The sequence below is a fragment of the Gymnogyps californianus genome, chromosome 1, assembly GCF_018139145.2.
Source record: "Gymnogyps californianus isolate 813 chromosome 1, ASM1813914v2, whole genome shotgun sequence".
NCBI classification, from domain to species: domain Eukaryota; kingdom Metazoa; phylum Chordata; class Aves; order Accipitriformes; family Cathartidae; genus Gymnogyps; species Gymnogyps californianus.
Genome location: NC_059471.1, coordinates 41,283,353 through 41,304,984, shown reverse-complemented (window position 1 = coordinate 41,304,984; position 21,632 = coordinate 41,283,353). Strand labels below are relative to the sequence as shown.

Sequence of the window (21,632 nt, the reverse complement as noted above, 5' to 3'; positions counted from 1 at the left end):
TGCCTGAAAAATATATAAAATGCATTTTAATAGAATCAGAGGTAATCATTGCTTGCTCTGAAGGAAAGGTGAAAGCTTCACTGAGACAGAAAGCAGAAACTGGTCTGGCTTTAAGGACTTAGGGTAAAACTTGCTACTGTACAGGGAAACAGGCACGGGAGCAGATTTGGGAGTCTGCAGAGGACTGAGTTTGCAGAAATAGAGTTGTCTGGTAAGAATTCATTAATGAGAAAAAACATTTAGTTGACATTACTTATAAGCTCTTTGTAAGTTTTGTGATTACTAATGCACTAATCTAGACATTGAACACGTTTTGTCTGTCTTCTGATAAATATGACAAATTTGTCAGAGGTTAGATGTATATACTTTATACAGTATATAAACTATACTTTTAGACATCCGAGTCCTCACAAGAGAGAGCTGTTGAACCCCCTAAGCTTTGAAAAACAGGGCTCGCATGGGATAATTGAAATGCCAGACATAAAGCCGTATTAAACTGGGCTTCATCGGTTAAGCCTCTCACAGAGCTGCATGTGCTGTATAAAAACTAGCAAACCAACCAACTGGTATTCTAACTTTCACTTTCAAATGACATTATTGATTGCTTTTTTATGGTAAATGGGGAATAACTAGGAGCTAATAATGCAAATAATGCACTCCAAGGATGGACTAAATGTATGAAGAAAACCATAAGAACTACAAAAGGTAAAGCTGAAATCTCTATCGGGTGATTTAAATAGCCTGTAACACTGGAAACCTGTGAAGAAAGGAATCCAGATTTGGGTAACTTACGGTTTGAGAAAAAGTTCAGTCTGAACTGGATGAAAAACAAACCCTTTTGCAATTTGCTGAATCGAAAATTTAAAAAAAAGTTTCAAGAGTGCTGGCACATAGTGTTTTGAATTTAAATAAGCTCCCTGCAGTTGCTCAGTGAAGCTGGCATTCTTTACAGACCAGCAACTTCAGTTTAGTGATCAGCTACTTTGGGTTTTAGGATCTGTGGCTCTGATAGGAATCGGGATACTTGAGGCTGTCCCCATTGCAGAATGGGAGAGAAATACAGCGAGAATTGGACCTCTCAGCACTTTCAGTCTCCAGGCTCCTTCACAGAGCACCTCTGGCATGACTAACTGCCCTGATGGGAGCCCTTAAAACTCTCTTTTGGATTCATCAGCAGTTCATCTATTGCAGCAAGCATGGTCCCAAATATTGTTTGGGGTCAATGAATACACAGTCAGAGGAACTCCTCAGGAAAGCTGAATAGAACTTGCAGTAATAAGAAAAATGTCACTTTTCAGTGACTTCCCTGTCATTTTTTTCTGTTTTACAGTAGTGTCTTCTTAACTTCCCTTGACAAAGCTTCCCATCTAGTCCAAGACTATTCAAACTTTAATTTACACTGAAACCTTTTTCACTGCCAAATCCAGAGTTTATTCAGTAAAACAATTTTTTTCTGGCCATGATATATTCTCTCTTTTTATTTTTTCTTTTTTCTCCCCCCCCCCCCCCCCCCCCCCCCCCCTTTTTTTTTTTTTTCTTCTTGGCAGGACAGCTTTTCTGGCTGCAACTTTTCATGCTTCTCAAAATCGTGATTAAAGACTCACAACTCAGATACTGATTTACTGCTGAAAGGTCATACTCCCCCCCTTCAATTAAGTGGTTTATCCATTCCTTATCACAAGACATGATCCTGTCTATGTAACAGTTTCCCACCCTGCTTCCACTTACATATGTGTTGCATCATTCGCTATCAACCAAGAACCCTCTAAATAAATAAGTAACTCAGTTTAACCTTCACTTTACACAATGTTCTTACAAAACATGTTTTGTTATTTTAAGGATTGTTCTGCCAAGTGAATAACACCCAACATCTTCATAAGTAAGTATTAAGAAATATGGACCTGTGTTTACTTGGCACTACATTTACCTTGGCAAAATGAAGATCAGGTTCTTAAAATATGATAGGACAATAACCATTAAGCTCCCACCTCTTAACCTTTCATTCTGGCTTTCCATCCTTATGTATTAACCACAGTGCTTTCTTTCATTCTGATTTATTTTTATTGTACTTTCCCAGCAGGCTTGCATTAATGCTGCTTTCTGTGGCTTCTGTGTGCAAAACACACACTCTTGCAGTAATCCGAATTTTGTTTATTCCATTTCAGGGGCAAGCGGATTTGAAGAGAAGTACCATGATGGCTAATTCTCTTCATAGTTTCTCTTACAGCAGGTTGTAAATTATCTTTGACCACTATTGTAGGCAGAAGTATACTATAATGACAAAAGAGTATTGACGTATGAAGGAATCCATTAACTGTTTGTGGCTGTGATTTTTCTCATCTATGGTGTTCACGTTTCAATATATATTCTGCCGAACAAACCCATAGTTTATACACACTACAAAACAGTTTCAGATGGTTTCACTCATACAGAATACTTTTGTCTGCTAAAACTATTGTGGAGTTATGCTGCTGACATTTCAGCCATTGAAAGTGGCCTTTCTTTGCTCTAATTAGGCAGCTGAGACTGTCAGCTTTTTCTATGGAGTGAAATTTTTATGAGATTTATGGTGGCTTCTTCTTCAGGAGGAATTAGCTGTGAAAGACACGTCTGAGTAGAAAAACTTGCCACTGTGCAAACTGTTCAGGTTGTGTTTGAGAGTGTGAGGACTGCTGTTAAAGACACACTGGCACAGGATGGACAGTTGGTGTTGCTCTGCCCAGCCAGTAAAGGTAGGGTAGTTTCACAAAGTCTTCCTCAGAAATTAATTGTATACATCCCAGGCTTGTCCTGTGAGTACAACAGTTAGGGCTACCTTTGGCGGTGCTGTAGAGACTTTCATGACCATTGGCAGGATGCACTCTGTAGACTGGATTTAGTCATTGTGTGGAATAGGCTTCTTTTTGGTGCTTTTCTGAGGGTTGAAGGAAAAGGCTCTTCACAGCCCCTTCCTTCTCTGAAGCAGTGCATTTGTACACCATATGGTGGGATTTGCTAGCTCTCAGGCTCCTGGGTACTGTGAAGATGCTGGACTGTATGAAGAAGGAAGGAAAGTGTTACACTGCTGAATTGCCCCAAATACCTCATCTACGATTTGCTTCACTTTGAGTTAAGTTTTTATAACTCTTGAAAGAACAAAGCCTGGTAAAGTTTTCAATTAAAATAGACATCAGGGTGGTATACTAGCAGGAGATGTTGTTTTGTTACCGAGGAAAAAAAATGCAAAAGTGATGAGTATGAAAATCAGAGCTCAGAGTGTATAGTGTATGTAGTGCTACAAGACCTACCATACAAGATACATCTCTGCTTGTCAGTGAGACTGGATTTTTAGGAGCAGATGATTTGATATTTAAAACAAGACAACTTGCCAAAGTCATTACTTTAGTATCTTCCAGTAGATACACTCCCTGTTCAAATCAATAAAATACCCATCCTCAGCTTTCATTAAGCATGAGCCAAATGTCACCATCTCCTAGAATTGTGCTGCAAGATTACAACATGTAGCTGCCTCCTGCTTATACACGAGTAAGCTTGTGATAAGTTCACTTTAAACTGGATTTTCTTTCTCTTCCTTGCTTCCTCACCCTCCTTTCTTTTTTTCCCCTTGCTCGTAAGGGTTTAATTTTCACTAGCTTGCCAAAAGCATAATTATACTTGCTGCATATAAATACCCAGTGGAGATCAGAAGAGAAGACAGAGAGAGTAATTTTTAGAATTCTGAAAAAAATTGCAAATGTAAACTGAAAGTGCCGACAGGATTGGAATTGTGTGGGCTGGATCACTAATTTCCACTAGGGCAGGCTTCATTCAAGGGGAAAATATGGTTAAATTAGACACACTTAGGTAATGAATTACTTGTATATCTCTAATGAGCACTTCAGATTACCTGCTATTAGAATTCTAGAACACCCAACCTAAATTTAGATGGGATACTGCCTACACAACTCTCAATTTCAGGAAAAAAATTACATTTTAGTATATGGGCATTTCATTTGACTGTAAGATGTTGTGTGTCTTAATCTAAAATGTTGTCAGTTTATGTAGGATTTAACTATACATATACACAGAAAATACAGGCTGGATTATGTGGAGAGTCCTTGTTCTTCGTGTTAAATTGTGATTCACTGAATTCCGGTGAGGCAACTTTAGCACATTGAAATAGCAACATCCCCGGTAACTTTTAGCAAGCTCTGCTTGCTGATCTGTTTGGAAAAGAACAGAGTAGTTCTGTATGTTAGTACATACTAATTTTAAAGTCGTCAGGGCATTCATTTATCACTTTATGTTACCTTTGATGGAAGGTATGAACTGTAGGTTGGACAATGAAGTCACAGATACACAGTTTACATTATTTAGAGTTATGATGATATTTTGACACAGGCTGTATTCCTGTTAGCATGGCTTAAAGAAAAAGAAAATGCCTTCAGATCATCAAGGTGAAATTCACATGGTCTGATCAGAAATCCCCTGTAGTCAATGAAAAGACTCGTGTTAATGCAAACAGACTTCATATTAGACTGAAAACCTTCAAAGCTCTTCCCAGCTCTGCAGTCGCTTATTTTTATAGATTGCTTTTTGTCTAATTCTCTTTACTACAGAGTGTCTCTTACGGATCTCTTGTCCTCTATTTCATCCTAATACCTTTCTCCTTCTGGACTTTTATTCTGGCTCTCACTATTAACTTTTGTAGACTTCTATTCATGAGTTAAATCACTGTCTTTTGTCTTCATTCAAATAACTCTTCAAAACTCATCTCTTTTATGGAGCCTTTAGGGAGAACCCATTGACTTAAAGAAATCAGAAATGCAAATAATATACTTGGCAAATATACAATATAGTTAATCACTTTCACTGGAAAACTGTGGTTTTCCAGCATACTTGGGATATTCTTATTTCCTATGTGGTTTTTCCATATGCCACTTTTTTTGCATTCCCCACTAGTTTTTTGTTCATTGTCATTAAAGAACTTCTGCATTTGGTTTATTATCACTAACATTTTAAAATTTTTACACAAGGTTCCTGACCTTATTTCCCTATAACATGTGTGATTCACACATGGGGTTAATATATCTGTGTATATAGAAACCCATTAGATCTTATGCTTAAAAATACTCTGCTGCTGATGTACTGTCATACTTTGCTTTTATCAAGCAATCATATTTTAAAACCATGTATACAAATTTACCTGAATGTCTGACCAAGGTCAGAAGTAAAATACATGTTAACATTGCAAACACTAATAAATTGTCCTGTAATCTTTTCTGATTTTTGAACATTCATTTTATGTTGCTCCATGCAAGTATAATGAACCTTTTCCATTACCTTCTACGGATATAGCCGAAGGGTTCATTAGAAGAACACTGACAGGTGGATAGGAATGCATTTTAAACCTCTCTGAATATACAAAAGATGAATAAACTAGTTGAAGGTAAAATATTTCTCTAGCCTTTCTGTATGCTTTAAAATGTATGTCAACCTTTCCCTGTCTGTGTCAGGTCATGAGTGACATTTGAACAGCAATTTTTGTTCACATGTGGCATATCTAGGCTGTCTCTGGATTTATCTTTAAAAATAAGAATGACCTCTTCCTCCCCTCCCCCAAACCCACAAACCCAGAAGAATTCCATAATGATACCATTTCCAAAGCCCTTTGTGTTGCCACTAGAAGCAAATATGCAAGTCATTCTTTTGTTATATAGAATCAATACTGTATCTTATTTGTAAGAATTTTGCATACATATAAAGATTATTTTGTTAGAAACAAAGACTACCAGCATCCCTTTAATGCTAAAATGTTTCAAATATCATTTGTCTATTATCACCAAATAATATCATCAAAGTAGTTCAGTTTTTAACAAATCCAGTTAGATGCTAGATGTTGGTTTATACTTTGTGATACCATCGCAAGAAGGGAAAAACTCTACTGATTTGCACTAAGATCTTTTTGTGCATATAATGCTTAAATATTAAATAACTTCTTTCTACTGATATTTTGCAACCAAAGTTAAAAGTAATAAATACAGAAAACAAATTAAATCTAGAAATATTTGAAATGACAGGCTCAGATTTTCCTCAGCTGGGTTAGAGCTCACAGTTAAATACAAAGGGGTTATTATGAATCTGCTTACTAATAATTGTGATTATCACAAATGAAAAGAATAATTGTTACATTTACTTTGCATATGGGTCCTCACAAATCAGCACGTTATCTCAGGACCCATGTGCAAAGCAAATATAACAGGGTAGTTATTCTAATAAGGCTTACTGAACATCTACTCCAGTGACTTTCTTTTTTATCAAATATGTGAAACCAAACACTTATCTATGAAGAAAATATAATGAGAAGAAAAAGTAGGGCTGCTTGGCATAAGATAATATTAAATGCAAGACACTTGCATGATGTTCTCTTCAAGATCAGAAACTTGTTGGTTATCATTGGTACATTTCAACAGGAGGTCTGTTTTTTATTTTTGTCTTGAGAGATGTTTCTCTTTACAGTTGACATCAAGCTTTCACATCAAACCTTCACATGTATAAACAAGATCAAAAGTTTTGAAAAACTTTAAATTCCTCAGTCAGCATCTCTTTTTATGAGCTCAGTCATAATGTTACTTTACACAGTGTGGTATGGCTGTTTTCCCTGATTCCTTTTAGCTATTCTTCATAAAAGTGTGAAAAAATTAATGGTGTTACAACCTGAGAAATGGAACAGCATCAGAAAAAGGGGTAAAAGAATGGTCTGGATCAAAAGGTCTGGATGTAAACGTGTAGCTTTCATGGATTGATAAGGAATAGACAAAGTGATTGGGACTCATATTCTGTGGTTTTCAGTTCTCAGACTGCTGTATTTTTTAAGTGAAAGAACAGTGGATCTTCATGCGTAAACTGGCATCTTGGGTAATCTATGCAAAATCAAAGCTAGAGGCAGGGGGATCAGCAGCAGGGGTGCTTGTGGGAGGCAAAGGAAGTGGGCTGTAAGGGATTGACAGGAAAGATACTAAGGAAGGGGAGTCTTTGTGTTAAATTCTCTTTGCACAATCACACACAGGTACTTTGCAGAAGCCCTTGTTTCATTTTGTTTTACTTTTCTTATAGATAACCACAGGATCAGAAAATGAAAAATCAGTAAACCCTTACAAATTGTATGGTGTTTTCTGAATACCATATAGTCTCTTCTGTCATTGAAGGGCCAGATTTTTTGCTAGTGTGAGCCAGTATGGTTCCATCAACCTTATGCAGTAACTGGTAGCATTGGCAACAGTGGGATTCCAGGGATTTACATCAATTAAAACTGGATTTCAGACTGAATTCCCTAGTTTTGTTTTGTTTTATTTTGCCTTAATCTGTAGAGAGGCTGTTTTAAGTACCATTGCATATATCTTTCCCATGACTGTCACATTTGTGTGACCTTAAAAAAGTTAAAGTTGACACCCAAATAGGATTTTCTTAGTGCACAAGGCACTGTGATATGCATTTAGGTGTTGTCTGTTTCTGTTTTACTAACTTGCTGTATAGTTCGTCTAACTTCTCTGAGTTGAGCTGAAAGCCTTGTATCGGGAGCTGTAGCTATCAGTGGAAGTAAATGAGTTGCCACTAGTTACAACACTTTTTTTTAGCCCTTAAGCAGCAGTAGTCAAGAAGCCTGGGACAGGATAAAAAAAATCAAAATAATTGGATGTAAGAAATCTGAAGGTACAGCAGAGACGTCATTTTTTTTTTTACAGGTAACTGCAGAATTTGAATAATTTAACCTTTAAAATGTTGTTTATTCTGTTGTGATCAAGAGGAAAAAATGTCACTCCCTTCTTTTGCTGATGCCATTTACAGGGTATGATTACAGATGCATGGTGTAGGTGCTTGTGTACAAGGAGCCTTCATCTCAGTGAGGAGCTTTGCTGTGTGAAACAAATCAACCAGAACAATTAAAAAAGAAAAAAAAGAAAATTGCACTTGGATTTACCTAGCATCACTCTGGGCATTTACAAGGTGAAGAGTTTGGCTTGTGAAACTAGATAAGAAAAATCTGGCGTAAACTAAGAAGAGCTTTTGGGTTTATTGCTAAAATCATGACCATTTCTTTGCTTTGTTAAATAGGTATTTGTGGTCACCCCATCTCTTGTACTCTGGAATTGGTTGCTGCTGGCACTACGCAGGACAGTGGCTCCCTGTGGGCTGGGGCTGGCAGCTGGGGGTGTCCCCGTGGGGGTGGCAGGGCAGGGTCCCACCGCCCCAGCCAGGAGCAGAGCAGCTGGGAGGCAGTGGGGGCAGCCCCAGCCCTGGACATCGGGCACCTCCCTGGGGACTGGCTGAGGCCAGGCTGGGAGTCAGACCAAGGTCTGGACCAGCGGGAAGAGAGCTGGGTACGGACAGGGCTGTTGATGCAAATGGTGATGATGAGTGGTAGCACCTGCTCTTCACAACATGTTGTGCTCCACTTGTGCGTCCTTTCCTGCGTGCGCAGTGGTGCACGCCATTGAAATTGCAGTCGTAGGTGACTAAATCAAAAGACATTGGGATGACTGGTTCCAGGTGCTGTTATATGGTCTGGTTTACATTTTGCAACCTCCTGAGGTTGGAAAGTCGCTATTCTCTTGCCTTTGCTTGAGGAGATGCAGTTCAGACTATCATTGTCTGTCACACTGCATATTAGCAGTGCTATGTGCTGCCTGGTACTAGTCATTGTGGAGCTGGGAAGATCTTTACTACAAAGGCCCTTATTCATAGAGTCATACCCATATGTGCTTTGCCAGCTCTACTTCACCACTGGTGGGAAGACAGTGGTGTGCTGGCTGTCTTTAATATTCCTATTCTGGGAAAGCCAACAGAAATGTGTTCATGGAAAAATGAGAATAAATCAAGGAACAGATCTCTTACTCAGAACTTTGTAGTAGAACTTTGTGTGCTTTAAAACATGACGGATAAGCTCCCAAAAATGGCCTCACAATGTGTTATCCTTGTGCCTTCCAGAAAAAATGTATTTTCTGGAACTGCTTCACCAGGTCTAGAATATATTCTGTTATATGCTATGCCACTGCAGATAGTCCACTGAAAATACTTTGCTTGCCTTATGAAGCATGGCCTGTAGCATGCCTTAGGGCATGGCACTTGTGGGGCTCAAGTGATAGCTGAGTTGCTGTATATGCATCGTATAGTTGCTTATACTTACTTCAACATGAAACAGCACATTTACACATTAGACAAGCACAAAATGGTCCATGTGGAACTACTTTCACTTGAGGCAAAATGTCCTTGTAGAGGTTTGAAGTGTGAAGTGAATTTTATCATTTTAAATTGTACAAATAAGCAGAAAAGAAAGTTAATTTGTATTCTTTTTCCTGTTTCAGGGCAGTCGGAGGAAGGTTTTCCCTTTTTCTCTACTTTTTTTTTCAATTTTTTGGGAAGGGTAGGAGGGCTAAGACAACTTGTCTTTTTCTTAAGGGTGTAAGCCAATTTCCAAAGGAATATAAGATATAATAAAGAATGTGGGAGAGTGAGCCTCTCAAAGCTGACTTGATATATGTGATGACTAAATTTATTTTGTGTTTTATTATGTGGAGCTTTTTGTTTAGATGGGTGGAAAATGAAAAGGAAATAATTGTGTTGGGTTCATGGTCTATTGGAAAAAATGCTATGCATTTCTCTTTCCCTGAGAAAGCCCTAGCCATTGGACATACCAGTTGCATATTTGAATATATTTCAAGATGAGTCTTACAGGTGTATCACTTGCATCCTACTTGGAACACTGGCATACGCAGAGAGGTAGTGCGGTGTGGAATTTATCCCTTTACTTTACAGGTTTTGGGGCAGGCTTGCTGTTCTTGAGAGTTTTTAAAAACTTTTTCACATCTTATGATCTAATTCTTTTCATTCAAAATTGTATTTTTCCCTGAGGAGTTTTCCAAAAGATGCTCACCAAAGCATAGTGAACAATTTGAATTATTTGGATTTAGTAATTCAGGTGGAAGTGTTACCAGTGTGCAGTAGCAGATCTGAGAAGACTGTGATTCGTGAACAACAGCAGTAATTCAGAGACCAAAATCTGGTCCTTTGAGCTTGCAACGCACTATGACTTGCAGAGGAGTAAAACTGAAGTCTCTCTGTGGAAGGCATTGGAACTACATCTGAGAACGAAACCACTATGTTCCAGTCACCATACTACAATAATATGCTGCAAGTAAAATGCCTGCTGAAACAGCTGAGGATTCCTTTTTTCGCCATGACTATGAAAGCTTTGGCAGTTGCCTTTTCAAACCTAGAATGTCTGAGTTTCATGGAGAGCTCAGGACCGCTTAACGAGGGGTGGTCTCTACAGCTGCCTGGGCCTGAATAGACAGGGCAATCTGGAAATCAGCCTCTCTAGCATGTAGTTCACTATGTGTTAAGCCCCCATTTTAATTTACAATCCATAGTATAGTTTCTTTGGCAGGGATTCATAAATCTCCATTTCATCTGTACGACTGCTGCATGATAATGGAGCTTTCTCTGGTGGTGCCTCTATCTCCAAGAAGCCTGCCTCTTAGGACACGCAGAATTCAGCAGTAGGAATATCATCCGATGCCAGTCCTCACAGACGCCTAGCATTATTGAAAATGTGCTGGTACCTCACATCATTGCTATGCAGGTCCATGGTCATTAAAATTTTATCATATAAACCCTGCCGTCTGCACCGAAGAGGAATTGAGAGCCTTAGTAGAGGATGATCATGTATTTTATCAGAATCTTCTGAAACGGAAAAACCAGCAGGTTCAGAGCAGGAAGGAACCAGAATAACATTCCCTTTAATTTAAATATAATATAATGTCAAAACCCTTGAAATTGACATTTATCTACTGTAGTTCATTTTAACTTTTTCCCCAGAGTGGCTCAGCGTCCCATGGTTGCACAACAGTTCAAACCAGTTGCACATGATGTAATTTTCATATGTTTCTCCTGCAAGACAGATATTCATCAAAGCATGCAACAGACAGCTAAAGCAAAAGGCAGCAAGCTATAGATTATAACATTGATTTATCGGGGTCAGACTGTCAGATTAGTAGGTTTAGAGGCTAGGCCATTTGTGCTTCCTAGCACCGATGCAGATAGAAACTGGCAGGCAGATAATTAAGCAGAGTATTCTGCAGGTAAGACAATTAAGAAGTTTCAATTTAAAAAAAAAAAAAATTAGCTAGGCCATTTATTGGTCAAACTCTTTTGGTTTGTTGTTAGCAAAGGATCAAATAAAAGGAGTTTGGCCTGCTTGTGGTTTTACCAGGATTCTTTTTTATTCTTAATAATTTGCTTGTGTATGTATGGTTTCCTTTTCAGTTACAATTAAAAAGAAATTAGAGAAAGAACATTACAAAATTACTTTTTAAATATATAGGAAATATTTAGAAAATGCTTATTCTGGATTAACTAGCAACTATATGAAAAAGGTGAATTTGAGCTAAATTTTCCAAAGTGATAATCCCTTCTTTTTTTCTCCACTGTCTGAATACATATCTTGAGATAACTGGTATACAGAAATTACACCTAGCTCCCACTGAAGATAAAGAGAGTCTTTCTGAGTTTCTCAGCACCTCTTGTATTAGGATCTAGTTCCTGCAGAAGGAGTACTCAAAATATAATACTTTGAATCCACAGCCTGTTGGCAAACTTCAGATTCACTGGTTTGCCCCTGAAGAGAGGTAAGGTCCATAAGCAAAAGCTGCTGGCCCATAACCTGTATTTAGATAAATAAAACATACTTGTTCCTTAAATGAATAAAGATAAAGACAAAACCAGATCTACTGCAGGTAAAAAGTATTTCCATTCTCATATTTCATGCATACAGGAACTATTTCAGTGTTAGGTGGACTTCAGTGATTAATGAATTCGGGAAAGGCAAACCCCAATTTTCCTAGAAGACTGGCATCTAACTGTTCTTACTTTAAAAGCTAAAAAGGGGACTTTTTTCTGTAAAGCATTAGGACTAGTGACAAACACTTCAAAGGTACTTAAAAGAAGCACAAATGTTTTCATTATTTAATGAAATCAAGGAGCAAAAAAATTGTATTTTCTTATTGAGAAGTAATGTTTATCCCTAGAATTAACAACAGTGGGTATTGCATGGATGTTTCTTGTGGATTTCTTCTTACTCTTTAATGTAACATTGGCTTTAGATCAGATGGCTAACTAGCAAGTTCTTACCTTACCTTTTTAAGTGTACATATTATCACAGTGATTTTATTTCACTTATGAGTTAAAAGTGCTTGGTTTTTTCAGCTCTTGGCTTACCTTCTCTTTTTTTTATAATGAGTGCACCTTTGTTTATGTCAGGCTAGCTTTGTCTAAATGGAAGTACTTTGTTATGTTGGCTTGCCCCAAGTTTTTTAATAACTTAAGCAACGATTTATGTCAGGGAGGGTCTGGCACTACAGTGAGAAAATGTTGGGAAACTACAGACATGCAAAGATATGTTGATGTTCAAAAAACTACCTGTCCTCTCAGAACAACTTTATATTCTGAGCTACAGGATTTTTTTCCTTTCCTGATTTTTTATAAGTGTGCGATTCTGCATGTGTGAGAGTTACTCACACTTACGATTCTCTTGAAGCTCTCGAAAGAGGATGCAAATTGCAAAAGGACTGTGGAGCCACCATCTGCGAAAGGAGGAACTGCTTTTTCCAGTGTGAAAATCTCCATAGCTTCATCTTTGTCCACCCTTGACTTCTACAATGTAGGCCCTCTGAGAAAGGAGGGTGGCAGGTAGACCACGGGGTTTGAAAAGCTTTGGAGGAACCAATAGGCTTCCACGAGGGCCTGCTTCTGGTATGATTCTTGCAGACCACTGAACTTATTCCTATGGGTTCAAAGGCAGTAGAAATAAATGAACAAGGGATTTTACATGAGAGATTTCTGTTTACTTTTCATCTTTTACTTTGGATGATCTAGCTTTTTATAGGGATAGTAATCATCTAGGTGAGTATTATGAGTCACGTACCAAAAAATAACAGGCTGCTCTTATCTGTTAAAAAAATATCTGCTATCCTTTCTGAATGTGAAGAAACTACAAGAAATTCTACCATATGCCTGCTTTCTATAAAAATCAGCTAGATAATGATACTTCTGATCTCTGATTAGTATTTGTTGACAGGGTTGCTGTCACGTGTTTTAAATCTAAAATTCGAAAATACTTTGGCATTGTCAAGGTTACTCTCCAAATATTTAGAACATTATTTTTCTTGCTTGTGCTTGTAGAAATGTTTCATATACTTGTAGCTGAAGTCTGCTTCCTTACCAAAAAACATATGACCTATTTTTGGAATGCATATAACCTTTTGAAACTTGTAACTTGATGAAATCTATTTGGACTTGTTTTTGTGGATCTAGCAAAAGAGAGCTCTGCGATCTCGGTACTCTTTCTTTGCTTAGTATCAGGTTGTAGCTCAAAGCCTTCATAAAGCTCTTCAAAGAAAGTACTAAAATTCTCATTATGAGTATTACTAAATGACTTGGTTCTAATTTGTTTCATTTTCAAAACCAATAAAAAACTATTTCACTGAAATATTTGGTAAAATCAAGTCAACACAAAACATCAGTTAATAAAAACCCTGAGCCAGTCTGATTCAGAAGACAGGCATAATTTTGGTTTCATACAGTAAAAGTTGCACTAAAGTGTAAGTAAATGAGAACATTGCTTTCCCTATGTTCTAGGAAACTTGGCAGCCTTCACTAGGGGCATTTCTACCAGCTATAATCGTATTATTATTATTTCTTGCATTCCTTTAGCTGTGGGAAACATGATGAGTAAGAGCAGTCTCATAATGTATATTGATCACCCAAGTATTAATCTACTCAAACAATATTTACCACTCGCTTAGCACTTTTCATTTCTTTAAACGTGAAAACACTTTTAAAAAGCTGAGTGGGTCTGTATTTTTCCATTTTACTTATGGAGAAAATGAAGCAGAGCATGGCTAAGTGACTTTCCTAAGTCACAACCTCAGAAGGGCAAGTGAAATGACATGGGCCCTCATGCTCCCAGGGCTGGAAGGGGAGACAAACTTGGCCAATTTCTCCAACTGTGGTTGTGCCTGCTATTTCTGCAAAGGCACATTTTTGTGTAAATGCCTCTCTAGATATTTATTCTCTGAAAATAACAGCTTCTTCCATGCTTGTTCTATCTCACAGCTTTTTTGTCTCTACCCATCTTTGTGCCATTTCTAGGCTTGAAAAATGCATGCACACAAATCAACCATTGAAGATTTCTAGGGCTGAATACGAGGTTTTCTTGTTCATCCTCTTGATCATGGCGTACAGTCAATCTTAGGAAAAGGTGCTTGTAGGGAAATCTAGTTCAGCACTTCAGCTTTACCAGACATAGTACTTCATTTTTATCTCTTTCTGCCAGTACTCCAGCAGTTTTCCAGGGGGCTGGGACGATGTTTTGTGAGAGATAAGATAATATAGTGCACACACACTGATTCCTAAAAAGTGTGCTTTCTAGCATACCACGTTGATAGCACAGCAAGTAAACAACAATAACTACCTCTCTGGCGTACACATCCGCAGCTATCGCTAAGGGACACTGCCATCCAAAACCTTTTCTTCCATGCAGTGCTGCACAGCTGGGCATGGGCACTGTGATTTATGGTCCACTGACTGCAGTTCCAGCTAGCCTCCCTTGAACCAAATTTTGCTTTTAAAACGACCAGTCTCTGCTTTGTTCTTTGTTTGAAAAAAAATCAACCGAGTTTTCCACCAGATTTGTAAAGTTCCAAATCCTTTTGTTTCAGTGACAAATGCTTCTTCCATTGAGCCCTTTTACGTGTCAGGGTGGAACCATCCCCAGGCTGATTTAAAGGCAAAAGACAGAAATGGGCCACTCCAGGCTTCCTGTAAACAGTTTAGATGAAAACAATGTGCTAACAGTTCCATGCAGTTTTCAGAGGCGGCTGAATTTGCTGGATTGCTGAGTCACTGACAAGCTGTTGCGTGAATGAGACAATAATTTCTTTCAATTAGAAACTCATACAGGCAGGAATATCCTTCGAATATCACGGAGGTAAAATGGAAATTCGGCTCCATTTCGGTGACAGATTCCTCTGCTGCCGTAGAGCAAGCGGCAGATGATGGAACTGTGCATCTACTTACAGACATCAAACTTCTTTCCTTCTTTTCTTTTTCTTTCTTCCTTTCAGTATTTCCTAACTATCCTTTCTAAATTCATTTTATTGTTGGCTGACTGTCACTGGTTACCATAGCAACAACCTCCGGTAGCAGCAAGTCTGGGATGCCCGATGTGAGCATCTTCACATTTGAGCCTTGCCAAGGCTAGCTATTAATTCAGGGTTATATATTGGCTCAACACTGTAAGATTGCTCTATTTTTTCCCCCTTTAGCTGGCTGCCAGTCTGCTTTTCCTGAGTTGGTTGCTTCTCTTTCCTCATATATCTATAGGGCAATCTGGTGTTAATTTTCATTCTTTGATCTTTTCATGTTGGTTATTTTAGAGGACTGGTTAGCTTAAATATCTTTTAATGAAATAACATACAACACGATTGCATTAAAGAACCTCTTTTTCAGTAGGGCTCTTAATGAAAAAGAAGGATTTGAGGTAATCTTGTTCTTTGGAGAAATATTCACAGTTTATTAGAATAAATTTCACTTGCAAGTTGTTTAAATGCTTTGCACGGCATAAAAATGATTAGTTTTTTACTAGGGTAAGAGGGAGAGAAATACATTTAATGGTAGCGTGTTTGGAGATAGGCAACTGGTATGGAACAGATGTGAATGATGCAGCACTTAATAGCAGCAGTGGAAGGGTATAGCAGTCTTTAAAATTTTTTAAACCCCCATACCTCAGCATAAAACAACCCCTAATGGCAGTTGAAACCTTGCTGTAAAGCAGAAGTAGCAAAGTGGTTAAGAGTAGTTGGTTGGGAAATGAGAGCTGAAAGAGAAAACTGCAGTGCAGTGATTGGTTTGATTTGCTGAATAAATTGCTATGTTCAGATTCAATTTGTATCAATAAGCAAAGCACTGTACACCTGCAGAGTCTGTCACACTTGGTATCCAAAACTCTGACACAGCTAGTCTTAAACAATCTTTTTACGGTTGTCAATAATTAAAGCCAAAAAAACCCAAACCACCCCACCAGAAAAACAACCACTAAACTTACAGTATTTGTGGTTTTATTCCATATACATGAAAAAGGAGAGTAATGTTTCTTTGGGGTATTTCCTTAAAGAAACACAATACTTTTTATAAATATATGGAATATTGTAGTATTCTCAATGGATTATTTTAAAAGTAGCCAGGGGGTACTGTTCATTCAGTAGAAGGATTTCTCTTTATTAAACGTGACTGAAAGCTAGAAGCATAATATGCAGTCTCCTTAATACAGTGGAAACTGCACTTTGATAATTTGCAGCTATGATGTAAAATGGGTAAATGTGAAGGCTTTTACATTTGCACCCAGGCAACTGATGTTTATCCCTGTCTGCAATCCCTGTGGCTTTTCAGGATTGAGAATAGCTGGTTTCCAGGGAGTGCTTTTCTTGAGTTTTGTTTTGTTTCCTTTTTTTTGGTCTCAAACCTCTTTGGATATGTTTTGCAATGAGTAATTCATTCAAAATCTGAACTCTCAATTTTTTGCGTGGGTTTTTTTTTTTGAGTTTGGAAAAATTCCTGCAGGTTTGTTTGGAAGTTTGTGTTCAAACTGCTGTGATGGGATTTTTCAGGAGAAACAGGACTGAACTCTTATAAATGATTGATGTAGAATAATTCTGGAGAAAGGAGAAGGATGAATCTTGAGAGGAGGTATAATGGCTCTAAGGTGTAGAAGCTTATTTGGACCAGCCCTAGTAGATTTTAGGGGAATTCCTCAGGTATTTAGAAAGTTGCAGACTGACTGAGAGGCCTATCAGCTTAATATTTTCTATTAGGGAATTCCATTTATTTCTAGGAGAATAGGAGGAGTGTAAATTAATTATTTGTTTGAGAGAGTAAGTAAGTAGGGTGAGTCGATGCTGAGTACCTTTTGTCCTGACTCTCTGAGCTGCTACACTCATACCTGATTTTAGTCAGAATCCTGCAGATTCTGTTTCTTATGGTAAACATACATCTTTTTGCACAGCCCAGCATTAAGTACAGGCTTTGAAATGTTGCTTATTAATTACAGTTGACATTTGTGAGCTTGGGATCAGGCTACTTTTTGAAAAAATACTTACATGGCAAATTTCAAAAAGCGTTTTTGGCAGTTGCAACCCAAAAGACCTATGGACAGTTTTGTAAACTCGTTTTCAGCCTTCCTTAATATTAGTTTAACACTCTAATGTTTAATCAAAGTGTTTGATATTTAAATATTAAACATTGCCATTTTCCTGTGGACACTTAAACCAATATTAAAACAGAGTGAATATGAGCACTTTGTTTAATTATTGTTAATGGTCCAAGCAAATTCCAAGACTGAAGTATAAGCAGTTATTACACATCTAAAGGAAATGTGATTCTATTTATTCTTGGTGACAGGTATTTTCACCATGTGAACTTAAAATATTTTGAGCTGCTGTAGCCTTCTTCAATAGATAATTACTTTACACTGGAGGGAAGTTTGGTGTCAGGATGAAAATGATGCTGAGTTTTTGATGACTGACAGAAAGAAGGTCTCCTTCCTAATATAAATAGGAATGACAGTCTGTGGTCAGAAGTATATTTGGAATGTATATCACTGAGTATTCTGGGCTAAATTTTTAAAGACATGTAGTTTTGCCCTGCATCTAATATAAGACCTTCACATTGTAGGTTAATAGTCTCAAAAATACCCCAAATATTATGGAAAACTAGTCTTAGAAATTTGTACTTCTATGCAAAATATATTTTAAAGGCCATATGTAACTACTTGGATTTACCGGATCTTCTGCATTTGGGGCGGGGGGGGGGACCCAAACAAAAAAAGAAAAAGCAAGGAAAAAAAAAGCTTGGTTTTCAGTGGTGGATGAAATCCAGAAGGCAGTCAAAAAAAAAAAAAAAGGGGGGGTAGGGGAAAGACCTTTGACAGTGGGTCTGACCAGTCTGTTAAACTGGGTTAAATTAAGTTCTTTAACCTTGATCTCTAACTTTGTTCACAGACCTAGTTAAATTGGTGGGTAGACTTGCTCACCATACTTCCTTCAGGCTACACAGAAGGAACAATTAAACACTCTTTTGTGTAGTCACTGCTGGAAACAGTAGCTGTGCCACAAAGTGTTTGACCGCATGGCAGAACTTGTACCTACCCACCTGAAGAAATAAAAGGTATTTCTGAAATAGAAGTTCAGAGGCCCGTGGATTTATTGGCTGCAGCTGTGAAGGTGAGTGGCTAAAAGCAGGAGCAGTAGTCATGGCCATTCAGCTGTGAAGATGCCAAAAAAAAAAAAAAAGAAAACAAAACTCTTTCTGTGTTCTAGGGATGTTTTTTTGCTGATAATGTTTATTTCTGAGCATGAAAGCTGTATTTTATATCCAATTTTTAGACAAAGTCAGGTGTCCTGACATTTACTGTAAGTAAACAGGATTGTGTGAAGGAAATTTTTGATGACTCCTTTGTTTCTTCTAACAGAAACAACAAGCAAGTTCTCCAGTAATGGCAAAACATTCAAGATAAAATATGCACGACAGCATTAATTGTTGCAGTATATTAAAAACTAGATGGATTGTTGTACTTGTTTCATGCTTCAAAAGCATGATCTTTTCTTACATCATTTTTAATACACCATTTTGTTAGAAATGCCATGGATATTCAGCACTTGCCGTACGCAGAGAGGTTTGCCTGAGTTCCTGTCAAATCTCTGTTCATTTATAGAAATCTTTAAGGCACTTTAGCCAAAAGGGATTTAGTCTTGTGGTGCCAGTGTGCACTGCCAGCTTTTATTGTTTTACTCTACCTATGTTCTTGGTGGATGGGCTGTTCCCTGTGTTCCTCCACTTTTAGGGAGCTTTGCTCCCTTCAACCGTGTTTTTAATGAAGGTGAGGAATCTCTTCCTACACATCTTTATTGACTCTCAAGCTTTTGAGTGGAGGAATAGAGTCCTGAATTTTGATTTCTTGTTGTTTTTAGAACAAGCAGACAAGAAACATTGACTTATTGAATAAAAGAGATCAGACTTAGATGATGATGCAAATGATGATTCAGAAGAGGTTTTAAATGAAATGCCAATAAATATGATCACAGGTCATACCTACTCAGCTGTTTTTTGATCAGTTGGCACAGCTCTGTATGTGTTTGCTACCCAAAGCCATTAAGCAATTTGTTTGCAATGAAGACGGTTAAACTGTAAAAGTCAAATGCCTGAAACAGAATTGCTATGCTAGTCATGCAAATATTCCTTGGTGTACAGAGACAGACAGCTTCCTGAGGCTGTGGCTTCTTGATATGTAGGTAAAGACCTACAAGTCAAGAAGAAATTGAGAGAATATTCAAGTATCTTGCTGTTTTTCTTGATTGTGAGGGAAAGGATAAATAATGAATAACAGCAAAACAAGTCTAGCTGTAAGAGGCAAGTGGGTTTTTCTGCCATGTGACAAACATTTGCTTCATTCATGCATCATAAGTCTGCAGCTTGTTGTCAGTGTTTTCCTTAGTCTTCCAGTACAGAGCCCTGGAGCATACCCGCACTGCTTGTTCTTGGAAGTATATTGAAATAATGACTGTGATTCAGGCTGAGGTGAATGGAGAAGGGAGGGACTTTTCTTTTGTAATGACTAAATAAGTACTGTTCATGAGCTTGAATTTACTTGCTCTTTGCAAAGATGTTTTTCTTCCCAAGGTGTTACCCTGCGTGTGCTGCTTTTTACTTTAAACCAGATAGAGCCATTTACATCACAAGGAGTTTATGAGGAACAACTCTTGAGGCCTGATTTGCTACTGGCTTTCTTTAACACAGAGTAATATCAAAACACTAACAGATCAAAAAGGTAGTATTTACATCACCAAAATGTAAAAAAAAGATGCAAAACAGTCATTTATTAAGAGTTTGCTCATTAACCCTCCTGAACAATAAGAGATGCATCAGTTCTTGCAGAGACTGGGACGTGTGGTACTGGAGGTAGTTTACCTAAGGAATAACATTTCAACATGCCTGGCAGGTGAATTGGTGAGCTTTCTGAGGTGGATGGCTTACACCTGTGAGAGGGATATGTTTGCTTTCTCCCATTTTTTGGATTTGGGAATGGTTGCAGCTGTTAGCCTTCCTCTAAATGCTGCCCCTCTAGACAGCTAGTATTACTGCCATGCAAAACTCCAGTTGCACTTTCTTTGTCACAGGCATTTTGGGATGGTGTCACCTGGTAATTCCCATTGACTTCCCTGAGAACTCATTTGCAACACACAGTCATTTTAGGTACTTGACAATGATTTGATTGGTTATTATTTTGTTTCAATCAGATCACATATTGCATGTCGCAGCAAATTGAAAAGATTTCATAAACACCTGTTCCAAATTGTGGTTTTATGAGTTAAATTTAGATCTAAAATATTTTTAACCATGAATTTTTGTTATCTGTAGTTGTTTTTCTTCTTGTTTCTTAATGGGACTCTTTTTTTTTTTTTTAATTTGTTTTGTTTTGTTCGGCTCTTTCTCAATTCCCATTAAATATATAGGATTTAAATATAAATTGAGAAATAGAGATGAGCTACTTGTTTATGAATGTTAGGGATCTCAGGTGATGGCCACCTGATTTTTTTTATGTTAAATTATTTTTAGTTTTTATTTTATTTGTCTCTGTATCTTTGATTGCCAGGTAACATTATTTGCAATGATAAGTGATGAAGGCAGTGGGTCCCACTAGTGGCCATTACCTGCAACTTGTGCCCAGTTTGCATTCTAATCCATTACTAGCAAGGGATGGTTTAGGTTCATTTATATAAAAAAGTCATTGTATTTCAAAATTTGTAGTCCAGTAAGATATTCTACTTTAGAGAAAGTAGGGATTTACAAAATCTTATGCTTTAAAAATAAAGGGAGGAGCTTTCCAAGTTTCTTTTCAAGCAACTCTTCGCAGAGTGAAAGCAAAACTACGTACACATCAAGAAAGTGGCTTATGATAGACATCAAGAAAAACCTGGAACATCTCTCTTTTTTTCATCAGATAGTTTCAAAAAGTCTAATGAAAGCTATGTTGTTCTTTTCATTTTAACTAGAAAATTCTCAGCAATACCTAGGTAGCAGGAAGAAAATATTAATGGATTGTTACGTTATAGTCAGAGTTTCTCTCATTTCCCAAAATGCACAGCTACTGTGTCATTTTAAGATTTAGAAGTCACTGCATTTATGTTTTAACGATCAGTGGCAGCTGTTGATCTGAGTCATTAATGAGATTTTGACTGCATCTGCATTTAAACCTTGTATATTCTGCAAGAGACAGAGTATGCTTGGAAAATGAGATTTCTGTCATGGTAATAATAAAGAGTTTTACATGCTCAAGCTGAGAGGATTCACTCTTGTGAATCCTCTGCTCTACTCTGTGGAAGGTTACACAGTACAAACTTTCTGTTAAATGAGGAGGGGCAAAGGGAGAACTCTTGCTGCGATTTCAAATAGAGCCCTTTGGTCTACAAGCACATAGAAAATGGCCCCTAGGTGAAGGTACCTGCCACTTCTATGTAGAGAGCAAAGTAGTAGGAAAGTCT

At 37.6% G+C, this 21,632-nt stretch overlaps 1 protein-coding gene across 6 annotated transcripts in view; it reads left to right on the top strand.

Annotated features, from left to right (window-relative positions):
* The window catches only part of PCDH9 (protocadherin 9), a 688,564-nt gene that overhangs the window by 147,635 nt on the left and 519,297 nt on the right, over positions 1-21,632 (top strand). Inside the window, exon 4 of one of the 6 annotated variants that reach the window (XM_050901167.1) lies at positions 20,899-20,926. The exons of the other annotated variants lie outside the window; for them this stretch is intronic. Coding sequence (XP_050757124.1) covers positions 20,899-20,926 — 28 coding nt within the window. The remainder of the gene's footprint in view (positions 1-20,898; positions 20,927-21,632) is intronic. 6 annotated transcript variants of the gene reach the window in all.